This window comes from Haliotis cracherodii, unplaced genomic scaffold (genome assembly GCF_022045235.1).
Source record: "Haliotis cracherodii isolate W230 unplaced genomic scaffold, xgHalCrac1.p SCAF_9, whole genome shotgun sequence".
Lineage (NCBI taxonomy): Eukaryota > Metazoa > Mollusca > Gastropoda > Lepetellida > Haliotidae > Haliotis > Haliotis cracherodii.
Genome location: NW_027266343.1, coordinates 26,110,144 through 26,131,878, shown reverse-complemented (window position 1 = coordinate 26,131,878; position 21,735 = coordinate 26,110,144). Strand labels below are relative to the sequence as shown.

The window sequence follows — 21,735 nt, the reverse complement described above, 5'->3', positions numbered from 1 at the left end:
GCCTGGAAAAGAAAATGCCAATGGCTTGTGATTGAAACGGGTGCCATGACTGGTCTCTTCCGTAGGTGACTAAACGTCCTTTAGGTAGAATCTTTAGAAGGTCGAACTGTCATTCCACTGACAAAACGCAAAAACGTGTTCCATTGACACAGTTTTCCAGAGGCCAGTGACCTCGCTAAAGCTCTGATTTCATGAGGACTAGATTTGACAGATGCTATACCATATGCATTAACAATTGTCTTCCTAAGCCAAACATCAATTGCAGGTTTAGTCACGTTTGAATTTAGATCCTTCGGACGAGCTATAAACAAACATCAGTGATTGAAGCATGATCAAAGGCTTTCACTTCGTGGATGATGTAGCTATGATGTAGCCATGATGTAACCATGTGCGCCCCAAACGTAATGTTAGTATTCTACATTAGCTCATAACGTAGTTTTGAGAGAGCTAGCAAGACCACAGATAGATCACACTTTGGAAAAAAACGAACTAAAGAGACAAATCCTCGATAATAAATAAGTTTAGTTTGCCAGATCCAATTTTCAAATATTGAAGGTTACAAACTGAGGCTATGGCTGATACGTGTCCTCCAGAAGTGTCGTGTTCTTTACGTGCATAAAGGCGAAAACTGGCAACAAATACTTAGAGGTTGAGACGGTGTTGCAAGCTTGGATCTCCATGTTCTATTAAGAGCGAGGTGCAGATGTTGATGGCATGCTGGATTTAGAAATGGATGATGAGACTTCCTCCGAAAAAGCATTCTGCGACAAAGATCGTTTGATTTCGTCCGGACGAAACGATAGAGACTTTAGGCGTTGCGGAATCAGTCTGATTTTGGCTAACGAGAGAGATGTTTAAAAGACGGAAGTTGTAGAGTTTAATCTAACTGTAAATCCAAGAGGGTTGGAAACCAAGATCAGGCTGGCCATGGCGTAGCTACATGGAACATTACGCAGAGATGCGTTTGAATCTTCCTCAGAACTTCTGGGATCAGATTGGTTGGCGGGTCAGCATATCCCAGGATCCCATCCCATGACACTGACATGGGGATACGAGGGCTGGTCACAAAGTTCTAAACCTGATTAACTTTCAATGATGGCCCATAACAAAGTGAACTTGTCAACGTAGTACATTGTTTGAGTGGTTCATTGCATGTGTATTTGGTCTGTTGAGGCTGTTTGTATATTAGTGACAGCCAGTTTAACGTGATCCGGGTCCAAAAGGACACAGAAATGAAAAAGAACGAGTTTTCTACTTTAGAGAATGGTACTCCCAAAGAAATGACTGACCGCATGTCACAAGTGTACGGGGATAACTGCCCTAGCTGCCCTAGCTGGAATGTTTAAGGCTGGAAGAACAAGCCTTGAAGGTGACCCTAGTTCTGGACGTCCCTCAACTTCCATTAATGAAGATTCAATCAATGAGAACGTATACTGTCAGATAAACTTATTACCATTGCTGAACTTGAGGAAGAACATTTACAGATGAATAAGATATCAGCTCCATTGGGTACCAAAGTTTCTCAATTATTATCTTAATTCTGACAATGCCTCTTCTCACACCTCTCGACTTGCAAAGGCTGCTGTGGGTTCAAGAGCTTCCTCATCCTCTATTCTTGCCAGACCTGGCACCAAGCGATTTCCACCTGTTTCCTAAACTGAAAGAACAATTTCGTGGAAAATGATATGACGACAACGATGACCTCACATCTGCCGTGAATGGGGTTTTTTTTAGAGTGGCTTCGGAAAACCCTCTTCCTGACAGGAATTGAAAAGAATCGATATGAGAAGTTTATTGAAAGGGCTTAGAACGTTTTGACCAGTCCTCGTACAATGCACGGGATAAAGTTGAACATTGCTTCGATGTATTTGACAATTTGAGAAAGGATTGTCTCCGACTTGTCTGGATGTACTATAAACCCGAGATGAGCGAAAACATGTAGCAGAGCCTCTGTATTTCTTTCCAGAAATCTGGTATGGCAATCTGCTTCGATAAAATTGTCGATATACCCACGAAGCCTTATGTTGATGGCATTAAGCTAGAATTGGCGAATAACCTTGAAGCAATGGATATCCCGAATGGTATAACCAGAAACAGGAATCGTCGCCCGTTAATGGCAAATTGCAGACACTTCTGCGACTTGAGATATATGGGTACAAAGGAGCGCATCTCTGAGATCTATACTGATATACAAATCTCAGCTGTAGGTCTATTATCATTCTCATTTCGGCCGAATTGTACTTGGGTACCATGGTTGGCCCAGTTATCTGAGCCGCCAGAATTCACTGTGCATAGTTGTGTCCTTTGGGCTCGCCAGAAAACTGATTGTGGGTTCAAATCCCGGTTCACGGCCCCATGGCCTCTGGGGGCATGATCCCTGTAAGATCATCGTGATTCCAAACTCAGCTGAAACGCAGGCTTGCCTTGAAATTTTAGCAGTAGCTGGTTGCTGTTGAGATATACGATTCGAGATCTAAGCACAGTGAGTGAGTGAGTTAAAATCTAACGTCGCATCGGCATTATTCCAGCCATATAGCGACGAGACCAAGTTAATAGAAAGCATCCCTCTGTATGAATATATATGTCCCTTCACGTGTGTCAAAGTTCACGATTGGTAAAGCAAAAACACATTTTAATCTGCTTTTAACAAATTCGCTTACAACGGAGAGTATGGATGTCAAACATGTTCTGAACTGAAATCTGTACTTGAGATTGGCCCCCAGAAATCTAGACATCCAAGACATGCTAGACATTTGACCTACATCCGTGGATTGACATGAATCGAATTAAATCGTGTTTTTGAGGCGGCCCGTTGATCCAACGGATCTGCCAACCCGTGTTTCCGAAACAGGTTTTACAAGCTACTCAACATCAGTCAATTTAGCCTGTGACATGGCTTGCTCTTCACTAGCCCTAGGCAATATCCTCCGACATTTCAGATATGAAGTGAAGGATAAAATACGTTCCGAGGTTTTGGTTGAAAATGTAAATCCGCCTGGGAGGGAAGATCCTAAGGGCTGAGGGAAACGCGCGTAAAATATCTGTTGCTGGCGTACGGATCTTGAAAAGGACATTCTAAAAACCAGTGAGGCTTCTCAACACCTCTGTAGCCTGGTGGTACACTCACTGGGCTACAGATAAGAAAGTTGCGAGTTCGTTCCTCGGGAATATGAAGAAAACATTTGTCATTTGATTTTACATTTCATTACATGTTACAATCTGAACGGAAGTTATTTTAATAATACCCAGGACTCTTACTTAATAGCGATCTCAATGAATAGGTTTATTAATAACGATGAAAATCAAGTCCCCGGGTCTTCCACAGTAAGTCCCGGGTTTTCTACTCAAGTAAAACCTCATGTGGATATTTCTCAAGTTTGAAGAAACCTAACGATCAATACAAATGAACACTCTGAGGTTTATAAAGAAGGAGATAACAAAGTTCTAAAATCTTCCATAGATGACTGCTTTGGGGATTTGAAGACGATAGATGAAATAGAAGAATAAGTGCACTATCCGGTCGTTTGTCAGCTTTAGGCTTAATCCAATAAAGATCTACCTCCATAAATTCTGGCTCTGTGGAATCTACACAAAGATTACAGTGATCTGAAAAAGAAAACTTCTTGGTGGCACAATGTCTAGACAACATTGGAGTCTTGCACTTGGTTCACATGGGTTGACCCTGGGATGGCCGTGCTTGCCGATTAACACACATCACGTAAAATAAAGTTATTGGTCTTTGATTTTATTAATAAAATTGAGTCTTCAGCAACCCATGCTTATTGTAAGAGGCGACTAACGGGATCGGGTGGTCAGGCTCGCTGACTTGGTTAAAGCATGTCATCGTGGAACGATGCTCCTGATGTCAGTCACAGGATTGTCTGGTCCAGACTCGATTATTTACAGACTGCCGTTATATAGCTGGAATATTGCAGAGTGCGGCTTTAAACAACAAACAAACAAATAATAACATTGAAAAGGAACAAACCGATATAATAGAAGCTAATATAGAAGTAAACTGCACTAAATATATCACCAAAGCCGTAGGATATTGTACAAATTTCCAATCTTCAAGAGTAGAAACATACAGAACTTGCTTTTAGCTCACAATGAGAAATAATGAAAAACATGTTTTGCTCATGCTTTGGTCTACTTTCCCACGCTAGAGGAGATGCTCTATTAAGGAACATGTACCACTCAAGAAAATGTTATTTTTTAACGTTGTGATCACCTGCATTAGGGCAATCCTTTAGTAGAGGGAATGTTTACGAAATAATTATATGCCATTTTCAATAAAAAAATTATTTGACCATGTCAGGGGTCCAAAATGTCATTTGAACATGTCTGATTATTTTCATACGGATATTTCAAAGTTTTTTACAACTTTAAATTTGTCAGTATATTATCAAAAATGATGACAGTGCAATCGCCATAAGTGTTAGGTTCTATACAAAATAAGAGACCTGTGAAGATTCGGAGTAGAATAGGTCTTCATCAACACATGCTTGCCGTACAAGGCAACTATGCTTGTGGTAAGAGGCGACTAATGGGATCAGGTGGTCAGGTTTGCGGACTTGGTTGGTGCATGTCATCATATCCCAATTGCATGAATCGATGTTCCTGATGTCGATCACTGGACTGTCTGGTCCAGACTCAATTATTTACAGACCACCGTCATATAGCTTGAATATTGTATAGTGCAGCGTTAAATGACAAATAAACAATATAAGGTGTTATCATGGTTGGAATCATGTAGGAACGTATCTGGTGGTTTCAGAAACAAATGTTTACGATTGATGCCTTCAGAAAGCAGACAAAGTTGTCATGACAAGGGTGCACATGCTGTAATGCTCAAGCAGGACAGTAAGTAACAATCTGCATTCTGTTATAGAATATAACACATCTTTGTATAAAAATAGATTTTATTACTAAAAATAGAAAAAAGTGATGAATATCATTAAAAATAATTTGTTATAAAAAATATTCTCTTGGTTGCTTTTCACAATGGACAAAACAAACATCAATAAGAATAAGACAATACATAAACATTTAAATATTATGCATAGTGTGACATTTTTCACAAACTGTTACATGTAGAAAATTCTGTAACTACTTCATTTTTTAACTGCTGACAATTTTGCATACATCATAAATTCTAAATTGATAACATGGAAGGATAGCACAACATCCAAAAATAATAACAATTTACTTCAACAAATTCAATAGTTAACAACATCTTACTACAAAACAGTATAATTTATGATATGGTTATTAGTAAAATATTATTTTTGAAAGCAGATGGATGCTCATTTAAACTGTAATATTTCTATACTGGATGAGTTAATGTTTTGCGTAATCAGTTCTCATAAGAGATGTTTCAAACAATACAAATATTTCTCTTACAATTTCTTCTACTTGTCAATATTGGTAATATGTAATAAGCCTAATCTGTGTATGTCTAATGGAACCTAGAGTATTGTCAGATTAGAGACTATGATTACACATGGACTACAGAAGTTGGAGTGGAGGACTTCAGAGGGTGGGCTCATAGATATCTCTGGCTGTGGTGTTGTAGAAGGAGAGTTGTTTCTCTGTCCGCAAACCATAGTTGCCATCATAGGTTCTGTGGTAGTGGCCACTTTCATTGTCGGAGCCATTCAAAAGATCTGGGTCATTGGCCTGGCGTCTGGAAAGAGAACACATGTCATGTACTGTCATCTTTTTATGTTGCCATGCAAATCAAACATATTGCTCCATGAACAGAAAGATGTAACATCGCAAGTAACAGGGGAAACAGTAGCAACAACCATTGTGTACTAGGGAATTCAATCTCACGAGGACATTGTCTGTCATATGATGAACCATTACCTGAAAAAAGCACTAAACACAGTCTTGATATACACTTGCCTAAGAGCCGCTAAAAGCTGTGAACTTTAACTGGCATGTTCCATGCCTACACACTTTGGTATGACATGACTGTACCAAGCTTAAACACTTTGGTATGATATGACCGTACCATGCTTAAACACTTTGGTATGATATGACTGTACCATGCTTAAGTACTTTGGTATGATGACATGACCGTACCATGCTTAAACACTTTGGTATGACATGACTGTACCATGCCTAAACACTTTGGAATGACATGACTGTACCATGCCTAAACACTTTGGTATGACATGACTGTACCATGCCTAAACACTTTGGTATGACATGACTGTACCATGCTTAATCACTTTGGCATGACATGTACCATACCTAAACACTTTGGAATGACATGACTGTACCATGCCTAAACACTTTGGTATGACATGACTGTACCATGCCTAAACACTTTGGTATGACATGACTGTACCATGCCTAAACACTTTGGTATGACATGACTGTACCATGCTTAATCACTTTGGCATGACATGTACCATGCCTAAACACTTTGGTATGACATGACTGTACCATGCTTTAATACTTTGGTATGACACGTACCATCCCTAAACACTTTGGTATGACGTGACTGTACCATGCTTAAACACTTTGGTATGACTTGTACCATGCCTAAACACTTTGGTATGACATGACTGTACCATGCTTAAATACTTTGGTATGACACGTACCATGCCTAAACACTTTGCTATGACATGTACCATGCCTAAACACTATAATGTATGGTAGTAAACCTGCCTTCTATGCATACTTTTTATTTATGTTGTTTAAATGGCAGGAACATGTAGGTGTGGTTTTGTGTACAAAGTCATGTGACTGATGCTGCTTTATAGTGCTATCACACTGTTGTCCTTGTTTTAGCCCCTTAATGCTGAGCGCCAGACAGGGTAACAACTAGTACCATCTTTTAACATCCTTTGACGCGGCCAGGGATCGAACCCCAGACCTTCCACACTACCACTAGACCATGGAGGCGGTCGCTGAAACAACTGTTACCTTGTACAGAGGAAGTAGGCTGTTATGATGATGGCGATGAGAAACACCACAGCAACACCCACAGAGATTCCTATCACGACACGACTACTGTCTTGTGTGCGGACAGCATAGCAGCCTGGAGCTGAAATGTACATAACACACATTACATTAGTTGTTAAAGGGGCACTGATCTAACGCAATTCCCCGGACTGGTTGTTGCCTTTGTTATTGTTTTTTCCCCCGTGAGTACCCGGATTAAACGCAACGCAACTGAGCGTGACCAGAGACTGGGCTACCGTCTGCAAGGACAGCTAAATAAACTTGGCAATATTTGTTTTACGCATTTTTGCATAAACACTGACTGGTTAACTGTGATCTATAAAGATTTCGACAAAGGGCGCATGTTAATTAATTTCTTCAGCCTAAACAAACAGACAAAAAGAATAGCAGAGCTCATCGGATGTCGTCATTTGGAAATACCCCACATGGTTATAGTTTAATACTAAAAAAAGTATCATTGCAGTGAAAGCATTTTCGGATTTCGGCTTGCGTCGATAATACGATTACTACTCCCTAGTTGTCATCCACGTTTTCTGGTATAACCCTACACTTGTGTATTTGTCGTCATTCACTTGATGCTCAGTTAATGAATTTATTACAGGTACAATTAGTGGTAACCCCACTTAGATTACCTGACAAAGGTTCCCATTTGGCATTTATTGTGTCTGGGGTAATTATTCAATCTAAATCCAGGTTTGAAGTGAGGTGAAAAGTGTGTTATGTAATATGCACGTGGCAGCCAAGCAAGAGGTAAATGATCAGTTGATTTATTTTTTTTGTAAATCAACGGATCGTTCCTAGTCATCAAAGGATTAACAGGAAATACGTTGATTGATTAATCACAGTTATCTTGCACAGTGGATATGTCAAGAGTGAGTGTTTACATGTCTAGGTTTACTAAAACAAAGGGAATACACTCATATCATGGCGTGAAGTGCCGATGTAAAAACAACATACTTTGTTCAAAGGGTTAACTGATAATACGTTGATTGATTGATCATTGTTATCTATCACTCAGTGGATTTTTTAGGAACTGTGGACGTTATGAAAATAGTTGTCACGTTCCCAGCCGACCATTGAGACACCTATGTAAAACACCTGAAACAATCCAAGTGATCAGTTGAGAAACGAACACGGGTTATAATATCCCGAAACGATATCTATCTTTTAAGATATTTGATTGTTACTGAGACACGTGGCATCGAATAAGTTTCTTTGTACAGCTGCAGACGAATGGGATATTGTACCTTTGTGTGGATATTCACGGATACATTCCACGAACAAGGAAGCTGCCTAAAATTTATACACATAAATTTGGTAGGTTGTAATTATGATATTTGCATTTTGTTTTCCTTCATTTGAACCGATTCGTTCTTGTTTCTCTACGTCATGGTTGGGAAATTCTTCAATGAGCGATAGACGTTGTTTTCGCAGGTCATTTCCTTTGTAAGCGTGATCAATGTGACCATACGCCCTTATTACTACCCATAAAAGTGACTAATGCGCTTACGAATGGCGCAGCAGAGGTCGCGAACTAGTCTAGATTTCTGCTATACATCCGGGTACTCACTGGGAAAAAACAATAACAAAGGCAACAACCAGTCCCGGGGAATTGCGTTAGATCAGTGCCCCTTTAAGGTTAAAAACTAATTAATGTGATTGTGATTTATCCCCCCCCCCCCCCCCCCCACCCACGAAAGTACAAATGGCCAAAATGGACACCACCACCCTTTTTTTTAAATCCTGGTTCTGGCCCTGGTTGATACACAGAGACAGTGTGGAACTAAGCACTGACCTGACAGACTGGTCCACGAGGTGCTGGAGGTGCTCGGCTCACACACTTTACAGGAGTCCTTTATGCTCTTGGCAGCATAACACTCTCCATCAATCAGACACTCATTAGATCCAATCTGATGCAAGTCAAATGATATTATATAAACACACATGGACAGTCAACATGAAATTAAGTCTAAACAAACTCCAACCTTTTTTAACCGAGGTGGAACTTGTCATGGAAATTGTAAAAAAAAGATGAGTTTGGAACCTAAGTCCATCTTGTTGCCATGGAAACGTAAATAATAAAAATTTCTAAATAGCAAAAGGCACCAGTTCAGCATGTACCTGCCAGTCCTGCAAAGTTTGATGAAAAAATATTGAACGGTTTATGAGTTATGCTCCGGAAACGAACCCTACCCTCACAGAACCTAAGTCCATCTTGTTGCCATGGAAGCATAAAAAATAAAAAATTCTAAAATTTCTTAATAGCAAAAGGCACCAGTTCAGCATGTACTTGACAGACCTGCAAAGTTTGATGAACAAATATTGAACGGTTTATGAGTTATGCTCCGGAAACGAAACGTGACGGACGGACATACGGAGCCCATTTCTATATCCCCTGCCACATTTGTTGGGCGGGGGATAATAATATATCAAGGTAATATACTTCGGGCAAAGTACAAATGTAGACTTAAGAAAATCTGGGGTTCAGAGCTGAACTCTCGCAATAAAGTTAGAGCCACAAATACTTATGCTGACCAGTCCTTTCATATTCTTTTGGTGTTGCTGATTGGACGAAACAAGAAATTCAGGGTGCCCTCACACAAAGAATCATGTCAGATAATCCATCCCACCACTCTTCCCTTAATCGCGTATATTTACCAATATATATTGGGAGGGCATGGTTTGATTAACATGGAGGCTCTTCATGATAGAATTGTATTATGTACTTTTGCACACATTTATTTGTCTGATGATCCTCTTGTGAAGCATGTCAAGACTCAAGGGTCTGTGTAAAAAAATATCATTTTTATAGAGTTTTCACTTTTCAAATGATTTCGTTTGATAAACTTTCGGACACATTGACAAGCCGACAAACGTCAGTGATACGTTTGGGCGTGGCCTAACTCGCGATTTGTTTAGTTGAACAAAGTCAACAAACACTGAAAATAATGACAAATAATGGACTGAACTGATATACATTCTAGGTAAATCATACAATAGCAATACAATGCAGTTTATGAAAAATAATCGAAAATACTTGCAATTTTAGCTATCATTTCTGAAACCGGAAGCACCGTACCGCATGACACATCGAAGCAAAATATGCAAAAGTTGGTAAACGATCATAAAACAAATTCCGAAATAGATTCAAATTCAAAAGAAAATACATAGGTTACTTTTTTCTACAACTGTTTACTATTTATTCATCTGGATAGCAGTCTTCACTCCTATTTGTTTCATATTTATTCGTGATTGCCGCCGGTGCGTAACATCAAATTTGTAAGTCTAAATCCGAAACCGTAAAGGTTTCCATGCTCGATGATTTGAAAATTATTTTCTGAAAACGACGGCAGCGGAGAGGGATATAACATATCGATGAGCCATAATAATAACAACAGAATATTGTTATTGGTCTGTCATTGAAAGAAGGACAATTTAGAATATTAAGGATTGTTTTTAAAACGTTTACTCCCCCTCCCCAATCTTCTGAACGGATGAAAGTAGATACACACGTCGACTGGATGAATGTAGGGCCTATGTGATTTTGTACATAAAACAAAATTGTACCCAAAGCACTTGATGATTTTGTACCTTAAAAAACTAAACTAAATCTGTTTGATCATATTTATTTTTTCATGTTTATTGCAAACGATGAGCTGAACATTATTGTAAAACATTTCATCAAGTTCATAATATGACTAACCTAAATGTACGTGGTCCTTGAGTGTAGTCAGTCCACATTGGCACAACACAAATTGACTGATTGTGATAGGAAAGTAATAAATTCTTGTCACTGGAGAGGAGGCCAGTAAACTGGTAAACCATAAGGTAATTGTAGATCTTTGTTTTGACAGAAAAGTGATAATAAATTAACTTTTTTCATACAAAAAGCAATGTGTAAGTTTGAAACTACAAAACTGTAATACAAAAATATTCTTGGCACAAAAACACATACCTGTTTGGGTGCAAACTCTCAAGACATTTTACGTACAAAAAAAACACATTTCAAATGGATTTCGTAGAACAATGGGATAAAAAAAGATATCTAATCAGTGAAATTCCATTTCACATTTTAAACAAGTATTTGTTTACGTAACCAAGCTCAGGTAGACGGCTCATGTTTTGTCCTAAAAGTAGAAAAAAAATATGGACACCTCAGAAATGAGGGTTTTTAAAGTTATAATTCTATCTAACTTGTCAGATGGTTTGACGTTGGTCCTTCAAAGAAAAATTCTTATGAAATTTAAAAAGTAATTTATGACACTAACAATTTCAAGCACTAATCCTATGATTATTCAAGGAAGGACAAATGTGGGTTTTTTGTTATTGCAAATGCTTTTGTTTTTAGCATTTCTTGTTTCATGATGGCAAGGTACTTTTATGCACACCAACTGAGGAACCTGTGACACACCAGCTGATGAAGTTTGATACTGTGATTGCATATACAAGGGAAAAACTGGTTTGCAGCAATACATGTATGCGAAAATTAACCACATAAGGTGACATAAAGTCAGGGGGTGTGGCTGACAGGACAAAATACATCTGACAAAGGTAATCATGTATACAGGGTCATTTCTTTTCATTCCACCCAGAAGGCTGAGACACAAAGAACATACGGACCTATACTGACTGTACATTCAGAAACCCATCAAAATGATGAAGGATGTCAGATCCAAAGCTGGTGATGATCTGCATTTATTTTGAATTTTTGTACATTATATTGACTGAAGACAAAAACCTGTTGATCACATTTCACAGTGGTTCATGTTCCTTCAGGGGACATGCATGAGTGTCACTGTCAAGCACACGAGAGCATATATACTGCAACAAACCTATAAAGTCCTGCCACACTAATTACACATTATTTCATTGGTGAGAACCCTGAAAAAATACATAAGGTAGGATATTTCCATGTACATTTCTCCAACAGAACAGAACTGCAAGAATTGTCAATGTATGTATATGTGCCCTATTCCTTTTTCAAAAGATAACATTCTCTTATAAATATATGGCTAACTCACCAGCTTAGGTGCCACCCTGGTTCTTGTGATTAAACAATCAAAAATATCATGTTCTGTTACAAGAAATTAATGTATCGTATTCATATTACAATTATATTTAAGAATTAGTTTTTTGGAAACAAACAACTTCATACACAAGATTAATGTCTCGACATCAAATAGTTACTTATTCACATAATTTATGTTCAGGTGAAAGATAACAATTGCTGAATAAAATATGTTTAAACTAAAGATATCTGATCAGTTACACTGTGCTGATGCATTGACCTGTTGACCAATATTTAGTATCCATACACATAATTATTGTGGAAAAAATAGATACTAAATATAACTTAATATTTTAGAAGCTGTGAACAGATGTAAATAATTAAACATTAACAAATCTATCATCAATACGCGGTCTCTATATTGATGGAATAAATTTTAATATGATCCGTGAATTGTTGTAAAATCATGCTACAATCGATAAATGTAATATAAAAGAAAAAAATTATTTAAATATCCCACATTTAATTAGAAACTAACACTGAAAATATGTATATCGTATTTTTATATATATATACATAACCCACCTGCGTATATCCTATCATATTGGGCATCGCATGAATGCTATTATGAAACACGTTTTGTCACGCCTATTTTCGCGCACCTGTTGTGGGGTGTGATCGTTGCCAATCGACGATTTCTATGGACTTATTGCTTCACACACATAATTATTATAGTGAAAACAAAGTCATCAGCATGTACATCGCAGATACATGAATCATATCACTTCATATTCAACGTAACATGGAATGGTGATCCTTATATATCAACAAAAGTTCAAATAAAAGATACCGAGAAACTTGCATGTGGCGTGTTGATTCATAGTCTCCCGTTTCCGGGTCACGGGAGCATGCAAGTTCCAACGGATTAAAAACAATACGCCAATTATATCGTGAAAATCACTTTGTAATTTCATGTTAGTGGTGATTACTGATAATATGTAGTGATTTGTGTTTATTCTGTATAATACAGGCGAAATATTTCAAAATTGACTGTAATTGTTTTGTTTCGAAAAATTATCAGCAGACTACCCCTGTCTGTGACATCACATCCGGTGACCTTTGCTCAAACTGAAATATTGCTGTCAGAATTTATGATCTTTATAATCATTTTTCTCTCGTCATATTAAACGGAAAATGACAAATGAAACAATCTTCGATTAAGAAGATCGTCAACTTTCGCCAAGGCATATACATGAAGACAGTGTAAACTTTGTTGACATTAAAATAGCAATAACTTATGCCGAGGTCAGGCGAAGCGCGCCATGTTTGATGTTCGAACGACTGCTAGCATCATGACACGGTACTTGTATTTTCGTATATCGTAATTAATCAACCAAAACACTTGAAATAAGGATTGGTGAATATTTATGAGTCATCAAATTTGATAACGTGACATGTTAGATTAACTCGAATGTTCGTATTTCCGCAACTGACATGGCGACCTCGAAAATTTAGTTTTTTTTCTGTTTAACGTTTTGATAATAAATTTACATAAATGTTTCATAATTTACCATCGCGCTGTTATTTACCAGTTAAAAACATCGAATTTATACTCAGTTAAAATTAAGATATCGGAGATCTGATTATTGAAATCAATTTGCACAAATTTAACGATTCAGAAAGGTTCCTAACATGAAACGTAAACCACCTTCAATAACGTAATTCAGGCAAGATCACAAAAATTTACAAATTTTGTGTTCGTTTTGGTCTTAACCGTGGTATGATTGAAAACATCAGGATTTTTTTTACATAGCAATGTGTATTTTTCTATCAGGAATAAATGTGCAAAATATTTCTTCAATTGGCCCTTGTATAATGAAGCACCAACTGTTTGAAATCACCCACCCTCCTTACGGCGCCTTATGCTAAAATTAATCCAGCAGGCAGGGCTAAGAAGTGTGAAAACAATTAGCAGGCTAAAGGTTAAACAACATATAATCTAACAAATATTGTATTTTTCTAAATCTCCATAAAACATCACAATTCATTCTAACTCCGAAAGGCTTACCTTGATTGTGCATGTGGCATCTGTGTTGTTTACTGAACACACAGAACAGGATGGATTGTTGACTACAAACAACACCTCTGATGTACTGGTTCTCTTCCCATCATTGCTGACTTTGATAGAGTAGCTCCGGACAGAGAACACAGGCAGTGTACACACCAACTCTGAAGCACTGCGATACACAGCTGAAGTCACTACCTCTGGGCTCCCTCGAGAAGTTATCCCAGTATGATCAATCTGGAATCAACAAAGGTCACATTTAAGGGACATTGCTCCCATTTCTGCAGGGAAAGGTATAGAAGTGATGATGACACAGAGAGAAGGAAAAGTTATCTTACATTTCATGTTTAATCTTCTCTTTTCATACTTTTATTTCTCATAAGTTAAACATTTGAAAGTTATTATGAAGATTATCAGATTTCCTCGAATGAAAACAATGTAAACTTTGTTTAATTTTCAGGTAAGGCCAAAATGAGTTCCAAACGTTGATTGGCCATCTTTGGGGCCAGCTAATTTTCTAGGAAGATGTAGATAAAGACTGTAAAAAACATGTTGTTAAACTTGCTGATAGTTAGATTCACTCTTGAAGTTGAAATATCTACATATTCACTTATTTTAGCCATACTTAACTTGATCCAAAAGTGTAAGAAAGTCAGACATAAGAACATATCTGATATTATCCATACTATATTTAACAGTTTTACGTAACCTTAGAATTTGGCCGTGATCCTACCTTTATCAGCACAACTACTGTAAATCATGAAATTATGGGGGGCATTTTATTAATGCAAAAAATGCAAATGCCACTTGCTCACATTGATTAATGACACATTTACTTCTGGATATATTTGTGTAGATTTTTACGTCAGGTTCACTGGGAGATACAGTGACATACATGAAGATAACAAAGCTCACCATAAACAACATAACTGAGTGCTAGATTAATTTAGACTTTGCTCCTCACCAAGTTCCAGGTAAAGTATTTATACAAGTTGATCAAGCAGTTATGACAGTCACCAACTGTGTATGACGCTGTGTTTGTGTTTTGTGTGGCACAACCGTGGGGATGTGTACAATCTTTGTTGGGGACCCAATCCATCTCATTTCAATATGCAGTATTTGGACTTTTCCTGCCTTTCATTTCATGGGCGTTACAACAAATGTCAAGCAGTTGAATTTTGTGAAGATGTCAAAATATATTATGGACCTGCTTATCACCCCATATTATATCATGGATTTCTATGTGTACTGCCTTGGTAATATTGTTTGATGAATAGTCGTTGTTGGTCAAAGGCAGGGCTAGTTGCATTAATTTCATGACACTTTTTAGGCTTGAGGCTTGACACTCAGATTATGCATTATGCATTAATTTCATTTCCAGTATCTAGCAGATAGTATATTTCAACTTACTGTAATGGGCACCAGGTGACAGTATACACTGTTATTCTTGAAGTAGTTGCCATTAACAACTGTGCTGTTGCAAGTTCCGGGAGAGTGATTGCAGACAGAATTGCTCTGTTCTGTGTTGAGAGTGGGTATTTTGTCAGCTGCCAGGGAGCAGTCAGGGCCTCGGTACCCAGTGTTGCATTCACATTGACCTGGCAATAACAAGACCATTCATATAGAAAACATTTCCATCATCATATTCAATAAGACAGAAAGATTGGGTAATTCACATTGAAACAAAGGATGTCTGAAGCATGTACTGCATGGTCCTGAACCTAGGGTGCAGTTGCTCACACAAAATACAGTTGGTTAACTCACGTGATGACCCATTGCATGTTCCATTGCCACTGCAGTCATTAGAACACAGTGCCTTCACCACCTGAATCGGGAGTGTGGGAATGCCGCCGTTGTTCTGCTCCCAGGTGTTGGAATCCCTGGTTACCGAGGACAGACATCTTGTCTGCACATCCTGTAAAGCTGCATCTGCCCAGTCCTGGTTGTCGGTCAGCTGCAAGTAAACAACTGACAATCAGAAGGTTGGAAATAAGATTTGGTTCCAGGACAGAAAAGGCTTTTGAGTTCTGTTACAGTAAAGCAGGTTTAGATGCTAAAATGTTTCAAATTAATGATAAAAGATATTTATGCAAACATCTCATTATTTGTCTGCCCTTTCCTTTTCATTCTTCATAATCAAGTTATCCAATAAAATAATCTGTTAACGTAAACAAGGTATTCAACTTTGTCAAGATGATGCTTTTCGCTGATGATGTAACTTTGATATTAGCTGCAACACAAACCTTGCAAAATCAGGTGGATGTGTTAGAAGATTATTTAGGATCACAATTTGTTTACACTTATACGTGGACATCAATTTTGTTCAGTCAGATCTCTTCTGTACATTTACTTATTTTAGGTAGAGAGTTTCAAAGACAGTACAAAGCATTTACATGTATGTTGGTAGTCTTATTATCAGTTTTGAATGTTGGGAAACTGAGACATGACACCTATTGATATTTGCACCCAATATCAGCTTTCTCATGATACACATAAACGTGGATAACACCCTCTGGTCTTACCTTGACATCTCGCACACAGTTTTCTATTTTAACGGTGTAGTTTTGGGCATCAAAGTTTCCACACTCCTCCAGAGCTGACCTGATCTTGTTGGTACAAAGTGTGCGGGCCTCTGCTTCAGTTGTGTTACTTGCAGTCGGCCAAGTTGCACCCTTGGAACAGACAAAAACACACCATTCAAATGTTGTGAATGTTAAATATTCAGTGAAGAAAACTAAATGCCATTATATCAGCCACATTCATTGGCCTAGAAAGGAGGTCTGATGACTTTCAACATTTACTTCAGTTACTAAAAACAGAATAGCAATTCGCCAGAAGTAGCATGCCTCAAAACTAAGCCAATCAGACATATCCAAATCTTGGAACCTCATACTGTTATTGTAACTAAAATAGTTTGACTTGTTGACATTGTCTCTATACATGTATAATACAATAAAACAATTAAAGACTTCATTCTTGATGAATATTGCTTTTTTGAAGTCCATTAAATAAGTATTTACATCATATAAAGTCGATAATTGTATATTGTCCGAGCTGCAGGAGTTCGGGAGATTTTACTACTACAATGTAAAGTAAAACAAAACAAATCATGAAGTAGAAAAGGCATTTGAGCACTATATGTACATGTACTAAGTAAAACGTACCTGTGAAGCATGGTAGTCTGGGTCATACTGGAATCCGGTTGTCTGCCTCTTACGTCTGCTTGAAATCTGTGATAAGAGCTGTTCCTTCTGATCCTTTAGTAGTTTGTCGGTGTATTCCACACCTAAGTGTAAGACAATTCATTAGTGATCAAGTATAAAGGAAAGTGTGTTTGTGTAATGCGATCTCTATGATGTGAGAGGATATGGAGTATCATCTCAATGTAAGTCTCTTTACGCTTTAGGGAACATTGTCATGTTAACAAACATTCATGTATGTATCTCATAATATCGTAAAACAGTTTCTGATTAATATATATCTCCCCTAATTTTCGTTCATGGTATGGAAAATCTCGATGTCTAAAAACGGAATTTCACGCTTTTTCGACACAACATAAAATGACTGCTTTCACCAAGTAAATAATGTCTTGAATATGTAAACAATAAGTATGGTTTATCGTGTATCGTGTACAAGACATGCACCTGTTTGGCATCAATGTACGTATTGAAATACCCAAGAATATTTCAAAACAACCAAAATTATATTCAATATTGAAAAATATTGGACATATATTTGTTCATTACTATATTAATATTTCATCACATCACAGAATTATACAATAAAAGATGCGAAGAAAGCTCTATTGGTATAGAATTATCAGGATAATCGTATAAGGTTGAACCAACGAGGTACCTGGCATGGGTTTTATTTTATACATTTTACAATTCCTGGAGAAATTAAGTAACCAGTTTAATATCCTGTGATCACAATATTGCAAAAAGAATGAACCAACTGATTATATAATGCAAAACGAGAGGAATAATTCGTAAATTGTTTGTGACTAACACGCACCTGGCGAATCGTTAGATATCACTGTTCTATGTATCAAACGACAATTCCAAAACCAAGACAATTCTTTCAGAAATGTGTGCACATATCATAACGAAAAATATTATCCATTTTGTTAAAGTAATATATATTCAGTTTTAGTTATAAAATGAAATGGCTATTCATGGCTATAACATTGGTTATATGAACTTATAATATTGACTTTTACACATCCAAAGAAATACGTACATGCTGCAGTTACATTTACACTTCATCTTGTAACACTTGTCCAAAGGAAAGAAATATATGGTATTCGACACTAAAAACCTATCAATTGTTATCAATGTTCAAACAAACAGGAGATTATCAAAGGTTCGTTCATACATGTTGTGGCCTATATTTACGTATGATATCATTTTGAACACTGACAAATATCCAAAGTGAAATTTATTGCTAAATCTACATCATAACTGAAACTGTAAACAGCATGATACAATGATCGTGTGCACTCTCATTCAAGGACCTTCACCTCAAAGAAATTACCAAATATGTACAACAATGTTGACGTATGACATCACTGCCCGTGACCGACTTGTACAAAATGGCGTGTTCACTGTCAACAATACGCGGGATTGTACAAGGGGACATTCGTAGCTTCAGGGATCGTATATACGTAAATGTGACATGTAAGTAATCAGAAACATTCTGACAATCTATCTACTGTTATTTGTTGTTATAATTTTCATTGAAACAAACCGAAATAGTCTTGAAATAAGTACCGTTGCCGTTGTGCGTGATTTTGCGTCAGTCATGGCGTCACACAGGACGGTAACTTTGACAATTTCTGTTGTAAATATCAACTCATTGCAATGTATCTATTTTAAATTCCCTAATTCTTCCTACAATACTCTTCCCATGCATATTCTGAAAATGTCGAGCCAATATCTTGAACGAATAGACGAATGGATAGCTCAAAATAGGAGAAAATGCTACAGTGTAAAATCTGTATTTTGCTTTGTTTACATCCAGCCACTTCGTATTGGTGACAAAAACCATTAGTCATTTGATTCTAAAATGTAACCTGAAACATGATTTTGCAAACACTATCCAATATGGTGGAAAGTTCACTTAGGCGTTCGTGTTTGCGTATTTTCCAAAACATTCTAAACGATTCTGGCGACATTTACGATGTACCTTATTTTCAGAGGTCAATTTCAGTACTTTTACTTGGCCTAAAATGCCAGTGGATGATATCACAGAACAGGGAATTTCCCACCTTATTCAAAACTGTGAAGTGTATTAGTGTGCATGATGTATTTTGAATTTTATTCGACTTCAAAGTGAGGGTTGTAGAGAAGAGGACATATATGTCCAAATGGCATCCAGGGGTTAACCAACCATGTTGGGTTAATAACTTCAGGGTGAAGTTCACCTGGTGTCTGAGTAGCTCTACGGCTTGATGAGCTTGATTCCATGGTCCAGGTAGAGTCTCCAGGGCATCTGGCTGCACTTTTACTGCTCCAATGAGAAGATTGTTGCTTGCTTCTGTTAGCTTGGGTTGCAGAACCTTTGAATATTGGATGATTCTTGGTCTGAGTGTGAGAAGAAGTTCCTCGTGAATGGTGGGTTGGTAACCCTTCTTGAGTATGTTGGACGTCCCAATTCCTCCAATATCTTCCAAGCCTTCCACCTACTGTTGATGGCTCAACATGTACGGTTGCAAATGGTCAGCTTCAATTCACAGGTAAGCACAGGAACCCCTGGATCCTTGTCTATGCCTGGACTGGTCACGTGATCTGACTTGTGGTCTCCAAAAGGCAGAAGACTTTCCTCCTCTGTTGGTAGATCGCTTGACCTTCACTTTCTGTATACCAGAAAATCTGCTTTTAAACTTGGCATAGGAGGTTTCCAGATTGTTTGCTACTTGATAGGTAGCATAGTCAAGTGTTGATGTTTTCACCACTGATACAATAACTAACAAAAGGGGAAGAGTCTCTGGATGATGAAGTGATGGGGCATCTATCAGCAATCCAGGCTAGTAGTTCATAGCCCTCATAGATAAAAAGATGATCTTTCAATCTGCGATAGTAGATGGGAGTTGGTATCACACCTATTTGGAAGAATGTAGGCAGCGTAAATGTTGTAGGCTGATTGATCGCTGAAGGCTGTGGAACCCTTGTGGATGTGTGCAGGTTAGTTGCTGCATGTATGTGTGCGGCCACATGGAGGTATGGTTGCTGCGTTATTGTCTGCAGCTCCAGCAGGTTGGTTTCTGCATGAGTGTCTGCAACTGAGTGCCAATTTGTTGCTGCATGAACCTCTCAAGCAGAGGCTGCATGATAGCCCACATCTGCATTAACGTCTGCGGCTGCTGCTGTGAAGAAAGGGGTGAAACTGAGGCTGAGGTGGTCTGCTGCATGGAGATTGTCAGCTTCCTCCTTAAAGTCAGACTCCCTCTCTGCCTCTGTATGAAGTGTAGGCATAGTGTCAACCTTCTTCATTGAAGTCGTCTCTGATGAGGATGATTCTCTCCTCTTACAGTCCATCTTCTTCCTCGGTACTTCATATAGTACATGATTTCATTGTGAAAACAGAGGCAACATGTCAAGTCCAAAAGTATGTCAAGCAAAACAAATTATGAAAAAGGGTTAATTTTGATAGGATGGCATGGATTACAGGAAAGGAGTTCAGGCAATTTTCCCCAACGACTCAGTTGGCGTGAAAATGAGAGAGTGACAAGTGCACATACGCAGGCTGGGGATGCATTCGGGTGAGCTGTTTTTCTGTTCTCTGGGAACACAGTTCAAGAAATAGAGAGAGATAAGTAATTAGTATTAGTCAGGATAAGGTAAATTGGATAAAATCTAAATGTTTGTACTATCTTCAAATGAAATGAATGCTCCCCAGGGTGGGATTTACTTAGCTCTCTTGGACATGCAAACCATGTTGGGCCAAAGTACATGGTGAGCTTCTGAATAAATATCTTTCCTAACCAGAATTGAGACTCAACTTGAGAATCACAATATAAAATGCCTACTCCAGAGAATAATCAGTCTTGATTATCTGCCTAAACATGGCACTGCCATGCTTGAATAATCTGAACCCCATTGTGCTATGTGTATCTACCAAAATATGGGCCTTAGGGTTTCCTAGGTGGTGAAGCAGTTCAACTTTAAAATAGGGATTGACATCCTTCTAGGTACATCAGTAACAATGACATGTCACTTTTTGTTTTCTGTAAACACATATCCAACATTTGTCATCGGTAAACAGGACAGCAATTTCAAATAATAACATCACTTCCAGGTTTGGAAGCACATGCCCAAATGCTGTACGAAACTTCAAAACAAAATGTTCCAAGCCTCTAGCTACCTACCAATATACATAAACCCAATTTGGCTTAATGATGTCGTAAAATTGCATTTCAAGATGCCAATCACTGTGAACTAAACTGGTTTCTAACTGTTGGACATTGCACAGGGTCTCATTGTAAAGATACAAAATGTCTAAATATGACTCTAATATTCACTCTACTCACCTGTGGAGACAACACACTCATCAATGTTCTGGGAATATCCACACACCTCCTTTCCTCCATCAGAACAAGAACAGTAAATACTGGAAATAAAGTCCCTAGATCCTCCATAACCAGCATTGTACATGCTGTCTTCAGCGATCCTGTAGAATACACAACACT

The 21,735-nt window shown here is 37.9% G+C and overlaps 1 protein-coding gene across 1 annotated transcript in view; it reads right to left on the bottom strand.

Annotated features, from left to right (window-relative positions):
• Positions 1–4,969: 4,969 nt before the first annotated feature.
• Positions 4,970–21,735, bottom strand: part of LOC139453352 (uncharacterized) — a 318,833-nt gene continuing 302,067 nt past the window's right edge. Inside the window, exons 175-183 of the mRNA XM_071235025.1 lie at positions 21,577–21,716; positions 17,213–17,334; positions 16,571–16,720; positions 15,813–16,002; positions 15,459–15,646; positions 14,052–14,285; positions 8,771–8,885; positions 6,937–7,057; positions 4,970–5,686 (exon numbers count right to left, since the gene is read on the bottom strand). Of these exons, the coding sequence (XP_071091126.1) occupies positions 5,533–5,686; positions 6,937–7,057; positions 8,771–8,885; positions 14,052–14,285; positions 15,459–15,646; positions 15,813–16,002; positions 16,571–16,720; positions 17,213–17,334; positions 21,577–21,716 (1,414 nt within the window). The 3' untranslated portion in view covers positions 4,970–5,532. The remainder of the gene's footprint in view (positions 5,687–6,936; positions 7,058–8,770; positions 8,886–14,051; positions 14,286–15,458; positions 15,647–15,812; positions 16,003–16,570; positions 16,721–17,212; positions 17,335–21,576; positions 21,717–21,735) is intronic.